General features: G+C 40.1%; 1 protein-coding gene across 1 annotated transcript in view; it reads left to right on the top strand.

The window, feature by feature from the left end:
* The window catches only part of FKBP5 (FK506 binding protein 5), a 118301-nt gene that overhangs the window by 90105 nt on the left and 10001 nt on the right, over window positions 1-18195 (top strand). Inside the window, exons 6-8 of the mRNA XM_012722434.1 lie at window positions 4122-4278; window positions 8667-8757; window positions 11104-11187. Coding sequence (XP_012577888.1) covers window positions 4122-4278; window positions 8667-8757; window positions 11104-11187 — 332 coding nt within the window. The remainder of the gene's footprint in view (window positions 1-4121; window positions 4279-8666; window positions 8758-11103; window positions 11188-18195) is intronic.

Raw genomic sequence — 18195 nt, 5'->3', positions numbered from 1 at the left:
TGCCGTTAGCAATCTTACAGTGGTGTTTGCTCATCCTGAATAATACAAAATGGTACAGAGCAGGAAGGTAGTTTGAGGGAAACTGAACCACCATGCCTGATGGAAATGGTTTCTCTTCTAATCAGTGATTAATATGCCTCTCCTGCTTTTAGAAACCCATCTCTGCTTCCTCATTTGCCTTTTCAGGGGGTCATTAAGATCCCACTGTCTCTTGGATGCTCTGCTCTATTAGGCTAGAGACACAGGCTGCGAGAAACTCAATTGGCATGAATTATGCAGCAGAGAAAACCCTTGCGAAGGGGGGGGTAACCTGTCACAACCTGGTTTTCTCTACCAAATGACCAGTCTCGACTAGTAGTACTGCCATTACACTATCCCATTCAGAGCCCCATGACCCAGTAATTGTTTTGGGAATGAGTGCAAAGCTATCAGATACCAACTACTATAATTAGAAAAGGGAGAAACACTTACCAGAGCTAACGTAGTTAGGCTGGAGCATTTACAGCGCCTGTTTTTTTTTGTTTGTTTTTTTTTTTGGTTATGGAGCCTCTTTCTCAGTTTTCCTTCCTAAAATGCAAATTATACAGTTTTTGGGTTCTTGCATTCCAGTTTTTGTTACTGCAGTGCACTCTCTTTCCTTTTCCCTCCTATTTTAATTGGAGTACAAATTGCTGTCAGCACATCGAGTTCATGTGCCAGCCACATTCAGAACAGGGTGTTCTGTGCTCTTCAAAACAAAATTGCTGTAGGGCAGTAAGAGAACAATAAGTCAGAGCTCCAGTTTAAGTGATGTTTTGCAGCAGACCAGGCTTACTTGATGTGGTTACACTGGGATTGCGCAGCTAAACTCTGGTAATTTGGTTTGGTTGGACTTTGTGGGGTTTGAAAGACCTTCCCCATTTAAGTTACATAGATTTCAAGTCATGGGGGAAAAAAATGTTCCTTTTTAACTTGTGCTTTTCTTTCTCTACCAAAAAAAAGTCCTAAGTAGAAGCATCCTGTATGTACTTTTATTCTCTTTGGGCACGTCATAGATCATTTACTTCCCGTAAATCATGCTGGTTGGAATTAGCAACAGATCTCCTGAGCCCTAGAGGCTGAGCTCTCAGTGAGTCATGATGGTTATTATTAAATATTTATTAAGTGAGTATTTGTACTAAGAGATGCAAGGTCAGAAGCAGCTACAGGTCTTCCACAGCCAGAGCTACCATGGTTTTCTTTGGTAGCACTTGTTAAAACAGCATGTATTAAAAAAATGATCTATGAAGGTAGACATATCTATCAGCATGAAGGGAGTGTGCAAGTTCTTGTCAACAGCCTTGTAGAACTGGTCACGCCAGTGTTCCACATTTGGAAACCAGTTAACAGAGCTGTAGCCCTCCCTGTTTGTAGATGTACACAATCAATGAGCAGTAGACTGCCTGAGGCTATGGTATCCCTTGCTCTGACATTCCAGATAGCATCAGCATTAAAGTGGTTGTCTTACATATATAGACATAAACTCTGTGTATGTGTGTGCACATATTTTATTTCAATTAAAACTTTGTGGTACTGTAGTAGTAGAGCTTGTTCAGTTCTAATTTAGAAAAAAGATTGATATATAAGGCAGTAAGTTTTTCTGCAAGTAATTATAAAAGTTTACCTCCTATTAGATGGCCACAAACATTAGTTCTCTCATTTATTGCCTCAAAGATAAGAAGCAATGAACTTTTTGTTTTGTTTTCTTCATTATGCTTTCATTAAGTTTCATAGTGTGACTTTTTTTTTTTTTTACATTCTTATTGCATTTACCTTTCACAACATGCTTATTAGTGGCCAGTTTTTGATCACGTAAAATGATGGGTTATCACATCTAAAATTATAAACAGAGGTTTAATGTCAAGTAAATGCATTAAGCTAAAGCCTAGGAAGCTGACACACAAGCAGGAATCCTTTGCAGACTCTGGATTTCCTGTTTTGAAAACACATTCAAACTTGATCAACCAAAAACCGCAGCAAATGTACTGATAGTTTCCTCCCCCCACTAAATGCACTCTCCTTTAGGGAGGAAGATGGTACTTCTAACAATAAACCTCAAACAAAAAGATCTGTCAACTAAGCTGTGAGCTACTAGAATAATAAATCTCAATATTTGAGCTTTTCTACAGCACAGGAGCTAAATTCACTTTGCTCAGCAAATCTGTTCATGAAAGTGTCTTCACCTTAGTCTAAATTAAACTTCATAGTCAGATTTTAAAATATTTAAGAACACAAACTTTCCAGAACTCTCAACTCCTTTAGAAGCAGCAACATTGACTCTAGTAAAAGTATCTTAAGCCTTAAATTTAAGGCTTAAGATGCAGTATGTGTGCAGTATGTGTGCATTTGAATATAAAAAAATTGAATTTATTTTGAAGGTGGTTTCCAGTTCAGAAGAATTTTCAATGTGCTGAAAGTTGATTACCTTTCATTTTCTCGGTATCATCCAAAAGTAAGGGTAACAGAGAGCATCAACTGCGTTTAAGCCACTGGGACATAGCAAAACTCCCATGTGCCACTCCAGCCTGAGAGCAGGCTTAGCCCTTGCCCATGTTTGAAGGGTCTGACTTAAGAGTGAGGCCTTCTCTAGATTAACCCAAGCTTCTTGGACTCTATCCTAGGTCTGCAGTGGGAACGAATACTGCTAGTGTTAATGCTAGTGAATGAGGAAAGGGTAGAGAGGTTCAACACATAAATATCCGGGTGATACTTTGTCCCTTAGTATCTACATCACTGCTGTTTACTCTTTAGGACTGCTCTCCTTTCTCAGGCTTGGGCCAAAGTTAACCTGATCAAATGATTAACTAAAGGAATTATCTTTGAAGCTGGTTTCTGGCCTATATCAAGAATTATATTACTGGGTCACAGGCTGGTAGAGTTTTAGATCTTCAAAGGACCTTCGAGATTACATAGTTCCAAAGTAGAGTAAGTTGGAATTGAATTTGTATTGGAAGATAACTCTCATGAAATAATGAAATAAGTATAATAGAGTGATTTTTAATCTCTAAGGCAAGCTATTAATCTAAAGTAGAATAGCCATCTTGGAAATGAATTTTCCAATTTTAGGAAATCATTATATTTGAATCTAGGCCATTATATTACAGAAGTAGGAATAAAGAGTTTTCTTATGAAAGACAAATTACGATATTGCTTGATGACTATTGTGCTGTCATACAAGCCATCATTTCTCTTATTGAGTCAAACACTTAAATGGAAAGGGAAGAATTTGCTTAGTGTTAAAAGTAATTGGAAAGTTCCAGAGAATCTAACCATTCAAGTAAAATATACTTATCTGTGTGGCTTTTTCCTTTTTTGTCTTGAGAAAACATAAAGTCCCCTTTATCTGATATCGAATTACAGTGGGAATGACCTGAGTGAATTTGAGTGGAGTGGAGCCCCAAGAAACTGATCTCCTCACCAGTTCATAGGAAGTGGTTAAAGTTATTTGATTTCTGAAGTTATAGACTATTAATTCCTTTGCACTTTAAGTGTATTCCTCCACCAAGAGATACAGCTAAGTTAGTTATTGGCATTGCTTTTAGATTTTCTATTTTCACTCAAGTATATTTGTGAATGAGATTAAGACTTAAAAAAAAAAAAAGCTTCTAATGTTCAGTTAACATTTGTACATCAAGGAAATAGCCATTCAGTTATTTTTCATCCAGGCATCTGAAGCCAAGATGCACTTATAAATGTTTAAGCGATTAAATACTTGACATTAATTTTGTGGAAATTTGATAATTAGAATATAACCCAGTATCTTTTGATGCTGTGTTATAGGTGAAGACAGCAATGTCATTATAATAGGCTTGAATCAAACCAAATTTTCCACTTTCTTACTGCTTATCTTATTGATCAGTAATTATACCAGTTATTTTCCTTCATCAGTAATTATATGAGCTATCAGAAATCATCAATTTAAACTTCAAACAGAAAGAATATGATTGCTCTTAAATTTTCAGCCTGGGTAGCCTCAGCTTTACCAAGACTTACCTCATGTGTCTCTAGATGAAAGGAGAAATGAGAAAGGTGCTCTTGCTTCCTCCCTCGGGTAGCCAGGCCCGAGGTGCAGCTTTGTTAACGCCCTGTCTCCTTGCCCCCAGTCCACCTGGAAGGCTGCTATGGTGGGAAGATGTTTGATTGCAGAGATGTGGTTTTTGTTGTTGGCGAAGGAGAAGACCATGACATTCCAATCGGAATTGACAAAGCCCTGGAGAAAATGCAACGGGAAGAACAATGTATTTTATTTCTTGGACCACGGTAAGCAGCATAGTAGTTCAGTATACAGTGAGGCTATCCAGAAAACAGGGATAGGCTGGCTTTGTCAATCCACATTTCAATCCACTGCACTCAGTGGTGGAGGGAATTAATGGGCCTTACAATATCACAGAGGTTTGTGAACCTGTTTACTTGATTGATGTATATTATGGGGAGGACTGACAGGTAAGTTTTGCTTTTATGTGTATTGGCTTTACTTGCCATAGGGTTCTGTTGGCCCTTCTCATGTAATTCTCTTGCTCCCCTCTTCCCTTTTCCCTAAATCAGGCAGGAGGCAGTAAAACGTGGGGGTCTGGGAGTGGAAGAAGCAGGATGATTTATTACCCACTTGAAATTGTGCCACCTGTTCTTATACACAGTCCCCGAAAAAAAAAAAAAAAAAGAGTGTTCTTCCTGGATCTAAAGGCAGCGGAGATGACTCATTTTTGCCTAAATTTTTCCCATCATAAGGATATCCATTAGCACTTCCAAGCTTAGAATTATCAGACACTAACAGTCTCTCTTGTGAAAACATGTTTGGTATTATTTTTAGATCTAAAATTATACCATGAATCCAACCCTTCTATCTTGAGAAATGGACCCTTGAGAGAAACTGGGCTGTTTTGATTCTGCTTGCATGAAAGTGCATCTGCTTATCTGTTGTCTCCTCCCTCTCTGGCTCCCTGTGTTTCAGTCAGGATTGGGTTACTGAGAGTTGATGACCTGCACTTACGAGCAGGCAGACCGGCAAGATCGTGCGTCTTGTACAGTCATTTGCCTTTGTGTAGCCTCGCGGTGAACCAGTGGCTTAGTTACCTTTGCCCCAACGCTCGAGCCGTTACTCATATTTCTCAAGTGATGTTTCAGCCATGCCACGACCCACTGGAAATTCCTTCCTAAATGCTCTACACCTTGAACCCTTTAGAACTTTCTCTGAAGCATATTTTACCTTTTTGCCTTCTGTCATATTTCCTTTTCCACCGCTGTATTCCCATTTCAGTCAGTTTTATTTACATGTACTCCATATTTGTAATTTGTGCTTAAGTGAACAGATTTCTCTCTGTCAGAAACTTTTTCTTAAGCAAGTATAGATAAGGTTATCTCTTCCATACCTAAATAATATCTAATTATTCTTAACCCAACATTCTAAAATTACAGTTATTTTAAGCTCATGTAGAGTGGTATTTATAGCCGATTTATGCTTCCACATTTCAGCTCCTTGAGGATAAATTCAGTGTCCACTGTGAACATCACAATACAGTATGAATCAGTTCATGGCATTTTAACCTAGCTGATAAGGCAGGTCCCTCAAATTTAATGGCAAAGAGAGACAGGCATTATCCTTGTATATTTGTAATGTAAATTGTTTCTTGCAAGTTTAAAGTGTATTAGACCTTGTTGTGCAGCTTACCAGCTGTGTGCACTTGGGCAAGTCACTTAACTCCCTCAAGCCTTAGTTTTCCTTTCTGTACAGTGGAAATAACAGCAGCTACGGTACAGAGTTATGGAGGACTAATAAGGTAATGAACATAGAAAAGCCTGCAAAGTGTCTCATACATTTAAGCCGTCAGTGCATTAGCTGTTATCACCATTGTGATAGCTATCTTTCTCTTCCATTTTGCCCTCATACCACAAGAAAAAGGAAATCCTGTTTTAACATATGGTAAAGTTTTTAGATGGTTTTAGTCATAAAAATAGTCAACAAGTTTTTATACATTTCTGGGTATAAGTCTTTCATATGTTTTGTGGAAACAATTTAGCATATTTAGAAAGGAACATATTTTCAGCAGGCTAGTGTGCAGAGGAATTATGTAAAGTGCATAATCTACAAAATACGACTGTCTACTGTGTATGTAAAAAAATCCCTAAGGTGTTGAGTGCTGGCAGTTGAGTTGACTTGTACAGATTCCCATTTACCACAGAAGACTGCATCTGAGTGTTGCTATGATTATGACTGTTGCAAATCTATGTTCTGTGTTACTCTTAGGATTATTTTCCAGAAGACTTCCAGGGTGTATACTCTCTTTCCTTCCTTTTCTTATGTTTCTGTCCTATAACAACCCCAAACAAAAGCACATGCTGCCAAGAACCGTTGTGTCTAATTATGAGGTATTATAGGTCAAAAAAAAAATCACTTCTGGGAGGACACAGGGTCTGACTTTAAATCCTGGCTCTACCTCTGCCTTCTTTGTATGATTTTCAGGAAGTACTTTTCTCTCAGCCTTAGTTTCTTTATCTGTAAAAAGGGAGCAATTGGTAAGAACTTACGGTATAAGTACTTTGTGTGTGCACACTAATAGACATTATTTGTGTCTCTACTCTCTGAAGATAACTCTTAACTCGAGAACATTAATACTGAATGCCTTCTATTCCTATAGCCCAGCTTGTCAGCTGGTTAGGTTTTGGGATGTTTTAATCTTTCAGTTGGATGAATGTGTGTGCCCTGTGTCCTTACTGATCCAGGCCGCTCTGGCACATATCAGCTAGCTTTCTGCCTCAATTGGTCAGGTTAGATGCTCCTAGAACAGTTAAGTATATACTTAGATCTCCAGGAACGATGTGCTCCATGTGCATCTTCTTGGGATCTCTTCACTTCATTTTAATCTAGGAGAAGCTGTAGAAGTAATACTCTTCAGTCTTCCTCAATTCCACTGATGGTCACCAGGGCCGCCCTTCACCCAACCCCCACACCCTTCTCCATGGGTTTGCTATTTGTGAGTTTCTCTGAGGCAGCATTTCTCATCCTCAGCACTAGTAATTGGTGACATTTTGGGCTGAGTGAGTATTCATTATGGGGACTTTCCTGTGCATTCTGTAGAATGTTCACCAGTGTCCCTGACCTGCCCACTGGATACCAACAGCTTCCTCAAGTTGTGACAAGCCCAAAATATATAAGCAATGCTACCATATCGGAGGCAGGGAGGGGGTTGCTGCATTAGAACCACCCTGGTTTAAGGCATGTGCCTGTTCATCTGTGGCACAGGTACCTGCTTGGCTTAGGGCTCCAAGTATAACAAGCTGTCAGTAGATTCATGAGGAGCACGACTCACTCACCTAGTTCCCAGCAGTTAAAGAATGTTCTTGACTTAACAGATGGCAGGCACAAAATTGAGCTCAAAGTAGAAAACTAGTACCAACTTCCTAAAATAGCCAACTGGTGATTATGTCCTCTTCTATTTCTTTGCTGAAGATGCCCTTTGCCCTGCTATTAAAGCTACCACACCCCATTCCTACCAGCTCGCATTGTATCTCTGTGCCTCCCTCTGGCTCCAGCTTCCATTTTCTTGTGTAACAGTGGAGGTGAGTGAGTAAGCACTTTCTTCCTGGAAAATTCAGGCAAGGGGTAAAGAAAGTGATGCAAGCAACAAGATGTGAGTGTTCCCACTCTAGTTCTTTTACCCCAGAGAAAACTGGAGGTATCAGCATTGACTTGGTTTCGGCCTCTTTCAACCTACAACCTAAAAGTTTAAGTTCACTAAGTTTGTGCAGTGTCATTTTATTTATTAAAGAGTAGTTTGGCTTGAAAGAGATGGGAACAGAATATATTCCAGTGAACACTTTCCTTCTATGCTGAAGCACTGGGAAAGCCATTGAACCAGACAGACAGAGCACCATCAGAACTTCCATTCTAGTAGATGTGTGCTTCTGACATGTCTTGGATTTGTTAAAGATCTTAAATGAGCTGTAGAAATAAAATGGATACATATCGTTATTTTATCTACTAAGTTTGGCTTAAAATATGTAGTGTTTTACTGTGTTTTGGCTACAGAGCTGACTAGATTCTCTTGCTGAGAGCTTAGGACTTGCTAGGGTTATTTTTTTAATCATATTTTTGCTATATCATTTGTATTTCCTACTGTACTTTTTTCAAGCTTGAAGAAATACTTTAAGAATGTACTTCCTTCCTGGTGTGTGGGCCTTCCCTCCCTTTTATCTGACTGGAAAGGGTGCTCCTGGAATGACAGTGCTTTAAAACATAACCTTAGTGAACAGTGCCATCTTTTCTTCTTGCTGATAAAACCTAAGGGGAAAAGTTCTAATAGCCACATATTGGCTGTTTTATAAAAAGAACATAGCTATAAAATCAAGCAGAGAAAAAGGCAGTGACATTTCAAATCACAATAAGCAGGCTTTTCCAGGAGTGCAGGTGTCACCTTACATGTGAATGTGAAGAAGAAAAGAAAACAATCTAACCTGGTTTTCTAAAAACCCACAGTAGTGCACTCGACACTCTTTTGCTTGACCTTGGGTTTGTGTGTAGGGTCTCTGATGTGTGTAGTTGGCATATGATGACCCTGTGTTGATGTGATGCCTCAAAATACAGAAGAAAGTGCCTGGATTTTAAATACACCAATTCTTTTAAAGTTTTATGTTTTTACTCTCCATTTCAGATATGGTTTTGGAGAGGCAGGGAAGCCTAAATTTGGCATTGAACCTAATGCTGAGCTTATATATGAAGTTACACTTAAGAGCTTCGAAAAGGTGAGAAAATACCAACTTCTCTGAAATCACGGTAGATCCCTTCTCCATCGCGTCCTCTAAATCCATCCCTCATGGTACAGGGTGGTGTAGGTGAGGGCACTTCCGTGCGTGCTGTGCTTTCCATGCCTGAGTTTGCCTCGTCTCTGACACTGCCTCTGGAGCATGGGGCACTGGCAGCGCACGGCTGACATGCCAGAGGGAGCTCAGTGTTCTTATTTGTTCCTATGTGTCAGCCTTTCTTTTTTTTTTAACTTTTTTTTTTTGGGAAGAATCCAAGACTTGTTCCCTTATTTGTTCCTAGACTTGTTCTTTTTGTACTTTTTCCCTGCGTTGAAGACAAAAAAGTTCACGTTCTGCCAAGCAGCTCCTTGGGGGCGTGGGGCGCAGTTTTGCTGAACGGATTGTACCTTCTCTGGAGTAGTGAAGAGGCCTGCACTGTGGCTCCAAGTTATTATCCAAAACATGAGGCTTTGTGGGCCACCAGGCTCTGTGACAAGGGACACAAGAGACAGATCTCTAACCCTAGACCTTTTCTTTTCATACTTGTCCAAGTAGGAAAAAAGAGAGCTTGACGATTGCCTTTGGGTCCAGAAGCGGCACGCCTCCTGGAGCACATTTCTACTCCAGGCCACCTCTGGGGGCTCCCAGCAGCCGCTTCCCTGGACAAACACAAAGCATGTGCCTCGTTAGGTATGCTGTCATGTCCAGCCAAGCCTGCGTGTGTGTCAGAGCCCCGCTCTTCCCCAGCACCACCAGGACTGCATTTCATAGGCCTTTTTGTGTCCACAGTGCTGTCTCTGTGTCCTGGACACTAATTTTAGACTGGAAGCACGGCCATTTGTTTTATTAGACTCAGAAAGGAACTCCTTGTCCCATCGACATGTAACTTTGAACTAAGAGAGTGAGATTGCTTCAGGATTCTCCCCCAACAGTGATGTTCCTGATCCTTACCCTCCCCACTTCACATTCCCCAGACATTTGCTCCTGCTGTGACCACCACTTGCTGTCAGGTAACCTCTCCTGAAGACTTGCTAGCACAGAACCAAACCTCCAACATGTATGCACAGCAGTGTTTTTCATTGTGAAGAAGGAGAAGATAACCTACGGCAATGGTCACATCCACCTCTGGCTTTCCTATCTCTATTTCCCATCCACGGCCCAGTAACCAGTGCTCACATGAGAGCATTCTCACTGTGGCTGCCACAAGGCTCCTGCTGCCCTTCAGAAGCGTGTTCCACGCAACACTGCGTGGTGTGTCTAAAACCACATGAAGAGGTGTGATGACGTGACATAGTTCTCTGTCCCATAGTGTTGAGAATATATTTATACTCCCTAAATTATTTAACTCCTGAATTATTTTTTTAAAAAATGAACTGGGCTCTTGTTATTAGATTTTGAAGTAATGGACTGGGTTGTTAGGAATCAGCGTAGAATTGCCAAAAAAACTAGTAACTGCCTCACTTCCATTTACGAAAAAGAAGGGGGATGGGCTGTGACACTGGGAAGCCACCACTCATTGTGTTGTGAATAGAGTAAATTCTAGCGACTCACTTAAGCCTCAGAATTCCCATGTAGAAATAACAGCCCTGAAGCTGCTTTTGTCACTTTCCTGCAGTACCAGGATTGTCCTGTTGACTGTGATTCTTCTAAATCCCACAGTTCCCATGGAAAGAACAGTTGTCTTTGTCATCCTCTCTTTAATGCTGGGGCAATGACACGTAATACAAATGAGCAGATGATCAGAAAGTCTTTTATGGATGACTCTGAAACGCTGTTTTTCCATTAACATTACCCTCCTAATTATGTTTTTCCCTGGAAATTCCCCAGGCATACATCTGCAAGTTGACATAGTGTGGATTCTTTAGTCTGTCTGGTTGTTTTGGAGTACAGAGACAAACACTTGATCTGGAATTTTTAAAGTCCTAGATGGACCTACAGCTGTGACTTGACTACTGTAGTGTTTCCATTTTGGAGTTAAAAAACCGAGGCGTGAGGAAAAACAGCTTGCTGAAATTATAATACTAGTTTTATGGAGAAATTTGCAAAAGGGGGTGAAGGGACCTTCGCTTTCAGTGGGTAGCCTCACCTCAAATTCTAAAGGCACGCTCTTGAACAGTGTTCAGGGGTTTCTGTTCCTCATGGTGGTTGTGCCTGCTGCTTCTTGAGTAACGGGTCTAACCCAGGCTTTGTCAGTGCCATGGAAAGTGAGTGGCAGCCTCGTGGGGAGCTGGTAGTGGCACGTGATTTGAAGTTTCGGAAGAAGTAGCTACTCATTGTTTTTATGGACATCAGGGGTTGCTTTTTCCTTCTCTTTTCATCTAATCACTGTCACAAATTTGTACACAGGCCAAAGAATCCTGGGAGATGGATACCAAAGAAAAATTGGAGCAGGCTGCCATTGTCAAAGAGAAGGGAACTGTGTACTTCAAGGTATGTGAGCCCTTGTACATCTTTTTCACCTCAAAGAATGTATTCAAGTGTCAGTGAATACATTCTACTGACTCCTTACTCTGAGTTCTATCAACACCCTTCTGGGTCAGAAAAAGCCTGAATTTTGTTAGTTTGTCATTTCCAGTTTAAGAAGTGGTGAGAAAGAATGAATTAATGTGACAAAAGAATACAGATCCTCTCTTTCCATGGCCTTCTCTGGATTGCAGCCCTCTGCAACAACAGACCAGGTCTGGCTTGCCCACCCACCACTGTAGTGCTCAAGGCCTAGAACATCTTGCTTGGTGCATGGCTGGCACTCAACAAGTATTTGTGGAATGAAACAAAGAATGAATAGTATAATTGTTAGCAAGTAATAGGATTCATAGGGGTGAGTTTCACATCATTTTCCCTTCCACTGTCTTGATGAAGCTACTAAGGCACATGACGGAAGGAAAAGGAATACACACAGATTTCAAAAGATACTGCCAGGAGGAGAGGATTAATTTCTTTGAATGACCAGGGTGATCCCTCACATACTTGCTTTGGTGAGGCATCTTTAGAAATTCCTGAATCAAATTAGTTATTGATTGCTTCTCAGAGCCCTTTCTTACAGCATCTAAGACTGTGTTATACCCTCACTTAAGTCAGAAACCCCCACATATAAGAAAAAAGAAACAGCACTTTGTTCAGTTCTAATCAGAATGCTCTACCCATTGTTTCCCTGAGCCTGATGTGTACCATCTCCCAAGTCAGGCAGAAAGGGCTGAGTGAGGAAGAAAGAAGGGGAGGTCTCAAGATTTTGTTTTCTCTTTTCTCCATCTGCCACCACAGGCCATGAACAAAAGGTAGCTGATGTTTAATGGCCTAAAGCAATGGGGCATAAACGTACTTCACCGAGTCTTTATGGTGTACCTGCTGTTAGACGTGCGATTATTGTGGACAACCATTTCTGGGAATGGAGGCAATGTTTAACCCCCACAAAACAGCTGGAGAATTACATAAGACTGTATGATCAGCACACAGTTAACACAACCAGAGGGCAACATGTATGGTTGTTGTTTGTTTGAGAGGAGACCCATTACTGGGACATGAAAACAATTTATGGATACTGCACTATGAAGTGAGGACATACTTCATTTGACTTAACTTGTGTTCATTTATATGTAAATAGGTACCAGGTTTCTTACCATGGATTAAAGCTAAACAAATTTGAAATCAGTTGGTTCAAATAATATATAGCTAGCTCTATTTCTGTATAATTGTGGTGTTTTTGAAAAGAATATATGGTTCACCAGAAAGCACTGGGGTATGGTGGAGTAAGCTTCAAGTTGGGAATTGAGAAGGCTGGACTAAGTTATGGCTCAAACGATTTTAGTCATTTAAGGGTCCAAAGAGTTTATTTTTCATGTAAAATTGTGAGGGAGTTAGTTATCTCCAAGTTTCTTCCCAGCCCTAAAATTCTGTGAGTTTCTAAACATTTTTAAAATTCTGATTGAGGTGTGGTGAATATTGAACTAGTCAGGTAGGATCTGGGTTATTTGTACACTAGAATTAAAAAAAAAAAAAACTCCATAAAATACCTTAAGACCATAGATCCTATAGAATATTTCCTTTATTCTGGGGATCCATACAGTCTCTAAATGTATTTTTTTAATATTTTTCCAAAACTTCTAAATAGAATTTGAACAGTTTGGGGGAGATTGAGGCTTTTGGCACTTGACAAACTTTATATCCACTCAGTAGGGGAAAACTGGCCAGCTTTTCAGAAGCTCTTATTTTGTTGCTGATGACTCAGAACTTTGGGGAACATTAATGGTAATGAAATAATGACACAAAGCCACAAGTCATATAGCTGTATCTTGACTATATAGAGGAATACAGATGACCAGGTCTTGAAAATATATGTAAGGAGAGAAGGAGGGATGACCAGAATTAGTGCCCAGTAGCAGCAAGCAATGTTAAATGTAAAAATACTTAACCTAGGTGCTTGTTAGCATCACAACTACAACAGTGATTGGTATATATCAGAAATGAGGAACCCTCTTAAAATTAAGTGATCTTTGGATAAAATCTGAATCAGCATTCATACATATGGAACATATTATTTTTTAACATGCAGTTTGAGAGACAAAATCTTTCAAAACATTAGTCCATTGAGGGAAAATTAATGAAAGGTTCAAAACCACTGACCTAAGACTTTTCTCCCAGAATGTCTCTGAACATTTTGTACTACTAAAAACTTCCCTGGAGGCACCTTCATAATTATAGGTAAGAGATCCCAGTGGTGATCCTAGTTTTAGCTATAAGACTTCAGAATCGTTTCCTGTTTTGTAGTGAGCTCTCTGCACACGTTTTCTTTTCAGATTGCAGGGCAGGTTTCAATCTGTAGCACTGCCCTTCTTCTCGAGGTGTTTGACTTGGCACGTTGTGCACGTCAGAGTCCAGTTGTGTGGGTGAGGGCAGAGATGGGGAGAAATAAACATCTGCACGTCCTGCAAGTGTCCACGGGCGCTGCCTTTTCATGAACTTGTGGGCTTGGTCTTGTCTACGAGAGTCAGTCCCCCTCTGTAGGGTAGGATCGTGCTCAGCTTTTAAATAGCAGTGATTTAGCTATTTAGATTGTAAACGCCTGTCAACTTCTAAACAATAAAAAGAAGAAAGGTAGTAAAGGGCTCTTCACTTGACTCTGAAAATAATTGCTTTTTCCACCCCTTCCCCACCAAGTGAATAATTATAAAGCACAAATTTTTGCAGGACGAGCACTGACACACCTGGCTAGTGTTTTGCTTTCTGACTTGGAGACAGACTGGGCTGTGGGCACTGTGGTGATGTGGGGCTCTTGCGCCCCCTTGTGCTCCTTATGAGAAAAGCTTTTGTAGAGCTTGGTAATTAGGAGACATCTCTCAACCGCTGAATCCTTTCAGACAAACCAGTCTTTGCTGTGTTTTGAGCACCCTGTTTAACCAAAGAAACCAATGATGCGATTTAGAAACAAATCACCTGTAATTTTAGGATTTTAGACGAAGCCAGTCTGCCTCTTTTCCCTATCCTTCATCCTCTTAGTTACAGGTCTTCTCAGCATTGACATGATAGACATTTGGGGCTGTACAATTCTTTGCTGTTGGGGGCTGTCCTGTGTATATTGTGTATTTAGCAACATCCCTACTCTCAGCAAGTAGTATAGACTCTCCTCTCTAGTCGTGACAACTGAAAATGACTCTAAACATTGCCAGGTTGTCCCAGGAGGGTATTGGGTACAAAATCAACCCCCTCCACTGAGAGCTCCTTTTAGAATATCAGAAAGAGGGACCCACCAAACAAAGACCTTCGCTCATTAAAGTTAAAATCTATGTAAAGTTATATGTGACATATGGGAGAACTTTCAAGTCCATTTAAATTTCAAAAAGTAATTTAAATATTCAATAAATGTAAAGGAATGAAGGGCACCTCAGAGTACTATGGATTCAGTTCCAGGGCACTACACCACAGCAAATATCACACAAAGCAGCAACATGAATTTTTTGATTTCCCAGATATATATATAAGTTACATTTATACTATCGTCTAGTAAGTGTGCATTGCCATTATATCTAAAAACAAAACAACTTGTAGACCTTAATTTTAAAATATTGTTAAAAAATGTTGATCATTTCCTGGGTCTTAAGTAAGTTGTCATTTTGCTGGTAGAGGGCCTAGCCTTGATGCTGATAGCTCTGACTGTTTGGGGTAGAGGTGGCTGAAGGTTGGGGTGACTGAGATTTCTTCAAAATAAGACAATGAAGTGTGCCCAGTTGATTAACTCTTCCTTTCTCAAAAGATTCTCTGTACCAAGCAACATGATATAAATATAATAGAACTTCTTTCAAAACTGGAGTAGATCTTTTCAAATGCTGCCACTGCCTTATCAACTAAAGTTTATATAATATTCTAAATCTTCTATTGTCATTTCAACAGTATTCACAAAATCTTCACCAGAATTAGATGGCTCAATAAGCCACTTTCTTTGCTCAGACAGAAGAAACTCCTTATCCTTTCAAGATTTGTCACAATTAGCCACATCTTCAGGTTCCACCTCTAAGTAGTTCCCTTGCATTTTCCTCCACTTCTATAGTTGACTCCCCCCACTTAATTCTTGAACCCCTCAGAGTCATTCATGAGGGTTAGAATCAACTTCTTTCAAATTTCTACAAACACTGACATTTGACCTATGAGTGACATGTTATTAATGGCATTTAGAAGGTTGGAGCCTTTCCAGACTTATAATTTACTTTGTTCAGACTAACCGAGGAATCACTATGGCAGCCATAGCAAAATGTATTTCTTAAATAATAAGACTTGAAAGAGAAACCTGCTCCTTGACCCATGGGCTCCTGGATGTAGATATTGTAATAGCAGGTATGAAAACAACTCCATCCCCTTGCCCCTCACCATCAGAGCTCACCAATGACCAAGTGCACTGTCAACTAGCAGTAATATTCTTTTAATAATTAGTAATTATTAATAATTATTTTGTGCCTTTTTCCATCTCAGTTGTAATCCCCGTGGGCTTCCCACCACCAGTTCACCCGTGTGCCATCACCACAGTTCAGTATTCTCCCCGCCCCCCATTTTTGATCCCATTCCCCATTCTTCCCCCATAAAATGTCCCTGGTATATAGTTGTCCATTATTATTATTATTTTCTCCCCTGGTCCTTTACACTCCCGAACAGTAATATTTTTAAAGGCATCTTTTTTTCAGAGTAGTAGACCTTAGCAGTTGGCTTAACGTATTCACTAAACCATATTGTAAACAGGTGTGCTGTCATTCAGCCTTTGTTCTTACATTTGTGGAGCACAGGCAGATTGGGGCTAGCAGAATTCTTAAGGGCACTACATTTTTTTGTAATGGCACATGAGCGTTAGCACCGATTTCAAGTCATCAGCTGCATTAGTCCCTAGCTAGAGGGTCAGCCTGTCCTTGAAGCTTTAAAGTCAGGCATTGCCTTCTCTCTAGCTATGAAAATCCCAGTGGCTTCTTCTTCCAATAGAGGCTATTTCCTCTGCATTGAAAACTGTGTGGGCTAGTCACCTTCCCTGGGAAGCATGGCTAGCTCTGGATAACTCGCTGCAGCTTCTATATCAGTACTTGCTCTTTCAACTTGTTCTTGTATGCTGTGGAGACTGTTTCATAAAGACTTTTCCTCTGCAGCTTCTGCGGCCCTCTCATTTGGCTTACGAGACTGTTGTGGCTGGTTTGATTTTCGGTCCAGACCACCAAACTTTCACCAAAACTTTCACCACATTATCAGGAAGGTGTTTCTTTTTCTTATCATGTATGTGTTACCTAGAGTAACGCTTTTCATTTCCTTAATAAACTTTTCCTTTGCATTCCCAACTTGGCTAACTTTGGTACAAGTAGCCTGGCTTTCAACATACCTCAGCTTTTGACATGCCCTCCACACTAAACTTAACCATTTCTGGCGATAAAGTTAAAGTGGAAGAAAGTGCAACTCTTCATTTGTAGGGTGATTTACTGGCCTGATTTCAAAAGTGTTGTGCCTCAGAGAAGAGGGAGGCTCAAGGTGATGGAGAGAGTCAGGGAAATGGGCTGATGGAGCCATTAGGACACATATAACATTCATCAGTTAAGTTGCTGTCTTATATGAGTGTAATATGAGGCACCCCAAAACAATTACAGTAGTGACATCAAACACCACTAAACACAGACCACCATAACATAATAATAACTTGTAAGATTCAAAACCTGCAAGAATTATCAAAATGTGACAGGGAGGTGAGCATATGCTGTTGGACGAAATGTTGCTGAGAGGCTTGCTGCAAACCTTCAATGTAAAAAAAAAAATTAAGAACCCACAATATATGCAGTGTACAATGAAACAAGGTATGCCTGTACTGTGAACCTTTTCTAGTTTGAGAACCCATAGTCTTCTACCATTCTGATTATTCGGAACTTAGCAAAATGATAAAATCTGGATCTTTGTCTTCCCTGGCTCCCTTTGATTTCCTGTGACAATGGATTAGGAGACCTAATGGCTAGTAGGTACATTGAAGACGAGGAGGGGGAGGAGAAAAGGGAAGAAGGAACTAGACATACCAGGAAAATGTCCTTCTTACCTAATCCAAATAAAATGGATTATTTTACCTGCATCTTCTACCTGCATCTTCATTTCTGTTCCAATTATAGAAAATTTTCCATACTTGTATTCCTTTGAGCTTAATTATTATTCAGCAAACCTTCACAAAAGGCCATCTGTGCTAAACCAGGGGTATTCTGAAAGGGAATAGGACATGCTTCCTGTCTTTAAAGAGCTTACAATCCAGCAAGTGAAAGACCCTGGTAGAAAGAAAATGCCAAAGTCTGAAATTGGTGAGGAATTTATTCTTTTTTTGTAGGGCCCTAAAAAGGAGTAGTGGAGCTCAGGCTACATGTAAAGCCAGTCACCTCCCACTGCTTGGTGTCCAGATTCATGAATTCTAGCTATTGGGCGCATGGTACTAAATGATGGCCCAGTCATTGCCATCACACTGAGGGAAGAGTTTCAACGTACGAGTTGGGGAGACACAGTTCAGTCCATAGCAAATATAATGAGAACTTCAGCATTTATTAGGAAAGGGCTGGTTTCATATTCTGTTGATTTTTTTTTTATACTTTTAAAAATTAAGGTAATACTTAAGGCCTCCATTTTTACAGTCAGATTTCTAGGATTTGTTTTTCATTTGGTTTTGCCCGACCCTGTTTTGTTTCACTATATTCCACATATGCCCAGAAACTACCCAGCAGTTGTCTTTCTCCTTCTGGTTTATTTTGCTTATTTAGCAGAATCTCCTCCAGTTCTATGCATTTGTTGTAAATGGCAAGATTTCACCTTCTTTTATATATTGTATTCCACTATATGTCTCTGCCACATCTTTTTTTCTCTCTCTCTCTTTAAGATTTATTTATTTATACATAAAGAATTGGGGTACAGGCCAGAGGTGCAGGGGCAGTGAGAGGATTCACCAGAGAC

Source organism: Condylura cristata, unplaced genomic scaffold (genome assembly GCF_000260355.1).
Source record: "Condylura cristata isolate star-nosed mole 26May11 unplaced genomic scaffold, ConCri1.0 scaffold00001, whole genome shotgun sequence".
In the NCBI taxonomy this organism is placed as follows: domain Eukaryota; kingdom Metazoa; phylum Chordata; class Mammalia; order Eulipotyphla; family Talpidae; genus Condylura; species Condylura cristata.
This window is presented reverse-complemented; position numbering and strand designations above follow the sequence as displayed.